Source organism: Esox lucius, chromosome 2, assembly GCF_011004845.1.
Source record: "Esox lucius isolate fEsoLuc1 chromosome 2, fEsoLuc1.pri, whole genome shotgun sequence".
In the NCBI taxonomy this organism is placed as follows: Eukaryota; Metazoa; Chordata; class Actinopteri; order Esociformes; family Esocidae; genus Esox; species Esox lucius.
In genome coordinates, this window is record NC_047570.1 from 14,584,475 (window position 1) to 14,590,000 (window position 5,526).

At 38.9% G+C, this 5,526-nt stretch overlaps 1 protein-coding gene across 1 annotated transcript; it reads left to right on the forward strand.

Moving 5' to 3' along the window:
* Positions 1-998: 998 nt before the first annotated feature.
* On the forward strand, positions 999-3,980 carry LOC105015703 (cytochrome c oxidase subunit 5A, mitochondrial). Its single transcript, XM_010879045.3, has 5 exons — positions 999-1,152; positions 3,082-3,198; positions 3,374-3,495; positions 3,630-3,751; positions 3,847-3,980. Exons 1-4 carry the CDS (start codon positions 1,080-1,082, stop codon positions 3,741-3,743), a joined length of 426 nt encoding a protein of 141 aa, XP_010877347.1. The 5' UTR covers positions 999-1,079; the 3' UTR covers positions 3,744-3,751; positions 3,847-3,980.
* Positions 3,981-5,526: the final 1,546 nt, after the last annotated feature.

Consider the following 5,526-nt stretch of genomic DNA (forward strand, 5'->3'; position numbering starts at 1 on the left):
CAGAATGGCGTTATGGATATCCTGAATTTGAGTTTTGACTATGCGAAATTATGTTGAGTTATCTGTAAGGAATATCCAGTCTAGCGAATAAATGTCAAAACGGCTTGCCATTAGCTAAACATTGTTTGTCACGCGGCGCTTACCTCAGCATAACCTCATTTGGGAGTCAAAGTAACCAACACCCACATCACCAAAGTGTATTTGACTGTTCGTTTCGAATAGTGCAAACTGTGGACACGCAAATTGTAGAGCATGTATTGTACATGGTACATTCATACGCCATATGTATGCATATGTAACAACTGTAAAAATGTAAGCACGATGGCAATTCTAAATGTGCAACGAGGCAAATTGAATGTACAAAGTGCATGTGCAACTGAAATGCAGGGACAGTAGCTGTGATGGGTCAGAGTTAAGCAGGGCAATAGATGGTGCGGGAACGAAGAGACCTGTACAGCCTGCCTGATGGTAGGAGGGCAATGGATGGATGCATGAATGTGAAGGGTCCCTGATGATCCCGTGCACCCTGCGCAGACACCACTTGCCCCGGTCGGAAATGTTTTATAGAGACAAAACATTTGTGGTAGGCGTGTGGTATTTGATTGCATGATATGAGCATATACTGTACATAGCTTTATTAAATGGTTCCTAGATGCAGACCAGAAATTGAATTCATGCAGAGAGATTGAAGTTCAGAACATGGCAGATTAGTTTTGGAGGCATTAATACATTTATGTTTTTTTTTTTTGCTTGTAGCCTAACTGTTAGGATTTCGGAATAAAATATTTGAGGTTGGGTCGGGTTGTGGAATAAAATCTGTTTTTCTGTAAATTTTCTGGTGGTTGTCGAACAGATACAGCCAACGCGGTCCAGGTGCAGCTCCAAAAAAGCTGATCCGTGCTGTACACTTACATATGGATGTTTCTACAGTGTGTCGCTAAGCACGTAGCCCCTCTACGAGATTTGCGTCAGTCTTGGGTTGCGCAGGCGCGGTTTCTTCCTTTTCCCATGTCTCTTCTGAATCGGTTCCGCAATCGGTATACGGCAACGTTAGCCACTGATTCATTTGGGTCGGCATTATGTTTAGAGCCCTTGTTCTACTGTCAACCTCTGGGATACGGAGTTTAGCGCGGACACGACCATGTTACTCGGGTAAATGGATATCAATGTCGATATAATCTCTAAACTGTTTGCCTTACCAGGCTTTGGCTAACCTGCTAACCAGTTATGCATTAATGGCTTGGCATGTCAAATAAACACCAAGCTAGCTAGCGAACCGTAATTGTAGATGCTAAATTAACGTTAACTGGCATTGATTATACTCGTATATCGTGTGCACAATTAGACTAATTCATTGTTTAAGTAGATGCATTCATAACTCCATTCATAAAGTTGTGTACTTGTACTGAAATCATACACAGTTGATTTGTCTACTGACTAGTAAGTAGTACGGTAGCTGTAGCTAACTAGTAGCTATATACTGTAGTCACTGAAACCAACGCTTTCGTCACGGTTACATTGTTTTGCATTTGATTTTAAGTACAATTTGTGGTGGCCTTAAGCAGTGTTAATTTATACATTTCATGGATTTGTGTGTTAAATCCTCTGTTGTAATTGCTATTTATACGTTTTAGCATGTGTCCTTGTGATGACCCACACTTGGGTTTTTCAAGAGAGTCACAAATGCACAACAAATACGCAGCGACTTTAGGCCTTGCGGTCAAATTAGTGTACTGTCATCTGACGTCTTCTGTTCTTGATTTGTTTAATGGCTAGATTTGTGTGTTGTCAAAAATTAAGTGTTTGGTCTTGACCTCTGACATAAGGTTACCCAGGTACTAACCAAATATAGACAAGATCAATAATTTATTATGGGTAAGTTGTGACTGGTGGATGTACAAATTCTAAATTGTTATTCATGAGGTAAGTTGATTTGTAGATTATTTTAACTTGCAGTTGTTGTAGTTGTCTCAAACAAAGCCAAGTGGGCCAGTAGCTGCCTTCAATAGGGACATTGTAATTATACAGTATTCAACCCCCGGTTTGGGAGGGGCAACACACTACTTTTTTAATCCTCTCCTAACCAGGGTCTGATTCAGATCCGGGGAAAGAAGAGGGGTATTTTCAGTTACAGAATGTCTGTTTGTCATTTAAGACATGTGGCTGAGTGAAGCAATGATTGGTCGATACAACAACTTGCATACGCACAGCATTTAAAAAGGTCCTCATGATGATTACAGAAAACATGATGGACATCATGGAATCAATAGATGGAGCACAAAATGTGTTTGGAACAATACATTATTTTTACAACCTACAACAATCATGTAGATGTGTTCTCCAAAATAATTTGTATGATGTTCTTGTATGTACATTTTTCTGGGGCTAGGATGGTTTTGCTCCCACGAGGTTACAACTGCAGAATACATGTTGTCTTGAAAAGCATAGGCCTGTAATACAATACAATGGTCTTGACAATTAATGTAATTTGCGATAATTAACCTGCGTGAATGTCAACAGTCATTGTTAATAATCATGTGTATGTCTATTCAATAAATAAATCATACCATGTTATTTACTAATTTATTTCTTCAGTTATTTTATGCCAGGCTTCCAATACTTTAGTTATTACTTTGGAGAAATTACAAAGCGATACATAGTTTGTATAATGAAAGTGACAACCTGAGTTACATTGGAAGCTGTCCAGATAATGATCTAATAGATTGAGAGCTGATACTTTTAAATGCATGGTGGGTAATGCAGGCTCTGATGTCAATATTCTGCAAAGGGCCAGGCCATAGTGATGGAATAGAATCTGACTGGTCGAAGTTCTGCATTTTATCCACCAGCTAAGTTAGTTGGTAGGAGGGTTGGTTTGGAGTTTTTGTTGCTCTGGTTTCTGATCAGGCTACACTTCATGCATGCTGGAGCTGAAAACTCAAGTACTGGTTTGACAGAGCTCACTAGTTTAGTAATCTAGCTTTTTGGAATACCCCTCAGGTGAGTTTAATAAACTACCCAGTAGAAACCAAAGCTAGGTCGTTACTATATACACTAATCATTAATTTTTCGGTGTTGCAGCTCCACTGGCCTCACGATGCTATTCCCATTCCAAGGTTGAGACCGATGAGGAGTTTGATGCCCGTTGGGTCACTTATTTCAGCAAGCCAGACATTGATGCCTGGGAGCTGAAAAAAGGTGATTCATACAATTTAACAATTACTGATTGATAAGTCTGCACCTTGGCCAGAGGTCTACTCTTGTAAATCTTTATAGCGACATATAATCAAAGTACGCTTTATCAAATTCTAGATTTATAGTAGAAACCTTTACAAATACGCAGTATACTTGAATTATGTTCCTTATTCCATAGGCATGAACACACTCATTGGCTACGACCTAGTACCTGAACCCAAAATTGTTGATTCAGCTCTTCGTGCTTGCCGAAGGTTAAATGACTTGGCGAGTGCCATCCGCATCCTTGAGGCAGTCAAGGTGAACTACACATCTTTCCATATAACAATCTCATTAACAAATAATATCTGTCTGGATGTACTCACTGATTTATATTATGTCAATAAACAATATCAGTATTATTTTGCATTTATCACACCATCTCTTTGTAACAGGACAAATCTGGTCCACACAAAGATATCTACCCATACCTCATCCAAGAACTGAAACCCACTCTGACAGAGCTAGGTATCTCAACACCTGAGGAGCTGGGTATGGACAAACTATAGACACCTCAGTAAGTGCTTAAACATTAGAAAGTTAATCCTTTGTATGGTGGTGTGGTTTTCAAATCCTCAAATATTAACATTTTTCCTCTTCAATTCACCTCAGGTACTTTTGGTGTCTAATGAGCCACTTCTCCAAGTCACTGCCTTGTCCTGGTGTCTGTGAGGTTGATTTAATACACACTCTCCCTATTGTGTACAAAATGATGGACCCAATAAAGCAATATCTATTATAAAGTATGTATTTCGTTTTTTTTCTTATTTTTACTGTCAATGTTTGGCCTGGCTGTGTCAATGTATATTTATTTACTGGGGCAACCAGGCCCAGCTGTAGGCTGAAATGACCGAGGGGGCATTTTTCCTAAATTAGGGGGTCATATACCATATCTAAGTCATATACCATTTGCAGTATTTATGGGGAAACAAAACTGAGGGGGCACAGATTCTGTCTGAAGGGTCAGACAGAATCTGGTGCCGGACCTGTGTGCAACCATCCCTTTCAAATAATATATTTTTTATTATTACTGTATCTAGCCCAATGGCTATTGCTACATAACACACTGGAAATACTCTGTTTAAAGGGCTAGTTCACCCATATTTACATGTCCTTTTTCCCTACCTGCCTTCATGTTCAGCCAAGCCTTAGATATTGTTAAAGAAAATGGCCTTGAGCCATATTTGCATTAACTGTTATGAACACTCATACTGGCATTAATTTGCATGTTATAAAACACTCAGCATGTTTAACTCTCAATTCAACACATTTACCATAATTTAGTTCTGGATAATGTATCTGCAATGAAGCAAATTAATTTGCTAGTTATTGTGTTTTCTTCAATTCTACAGTTTTTACTATGTCATAAAATTGCATATCAACATTACATAGTTTTTTCGCTGTCATTAACTGTTTTAAAGATATTTCATATTTCGTGGATTCGGGATATCCATGTCCCGATAGTCCGTGAAGGGTTAACATCACACCAAGTTTGAATATTTAGCTAGACACCGTAAAGCATGGTGTTAAATGGACTAAGTTTTCTTATTAAGCTTACTTCCACCTCAAATTGCATCTATGAACTGTATGGCTTTTGCCACTGGCTGTTTTAATAACTTACTAGTAATACTAGTAAGTAATACTAGTATCTTAGACCACAACTTGCAGATCCCGCTGAAACAGAAAAACAAGGTAAGGCAATAGTTAGGCTGGGCCGCATTTAGAAGAGAAACCGTCACTGGGAGATTTTGTCTCCGAAAGTTACCTCCGTGTTTCGCTGAGAACGTATGGATTGAGATACCTGGGTGGTAGAGTCATCCTGGATGCTGCTTGTAATCTTTTACCATCAGGCGAATAACCTCTGTAAATTTGCTGCTGTATTTTTTTGTCGGGCGTAAGCAGAGCCGGCCCGATGCGTGCACGATCTTTGGGGTAATATAGGCTAGATGAAAACCCCTTGGGCAGTAAAAGAGTAGGAGTTTCCACAATTCTCTCGTCTTTTCACTTGACATAAAGTTAGTTATCGTCACCTACATTGATAATTATTGTATCAATGTCATTCACAAATGAAAGAAAAAACAATGTTTTTGTGCCATGGAATAGCTTTGGCTGTTTGAAGTTCAGGCTCCCTAGTAATTGCTCAGTTCTTATGACTATTCCAAGTATTAATAAGTTAGATACTAAGCCTATTACTGGCTAATAAGCTGTTAAAACGGCCAGTGGCAAAAGCCATACAGTACATAGATGCTATTTATGGTGGAAGTAAACTAAATAAGAAACATTAATCTGGTT

Coding starts and splice junctions, on each gene's coding strand:
- LOC105015703 (XM_010879045.3), top strand. CDS start 1,080: ATGTTTAGAGCCCTTGTTCTACTGTCAACCTCTGGGATACGGAGTTTA. Junction 3,199..3,373: donor TGCCTGGGAGCTGAAAAAAG/GTGATTCATACA, acceptor CTTATTCCATAG/GCATGAACACACTCATTGGC. Junction 3,496..3,629: donor GCATCCTTGAGGCAGTCAAG/GTGAACTACACA, acceptor TCTTTGTAACAG/GACAAATCTGGTCCACACAA.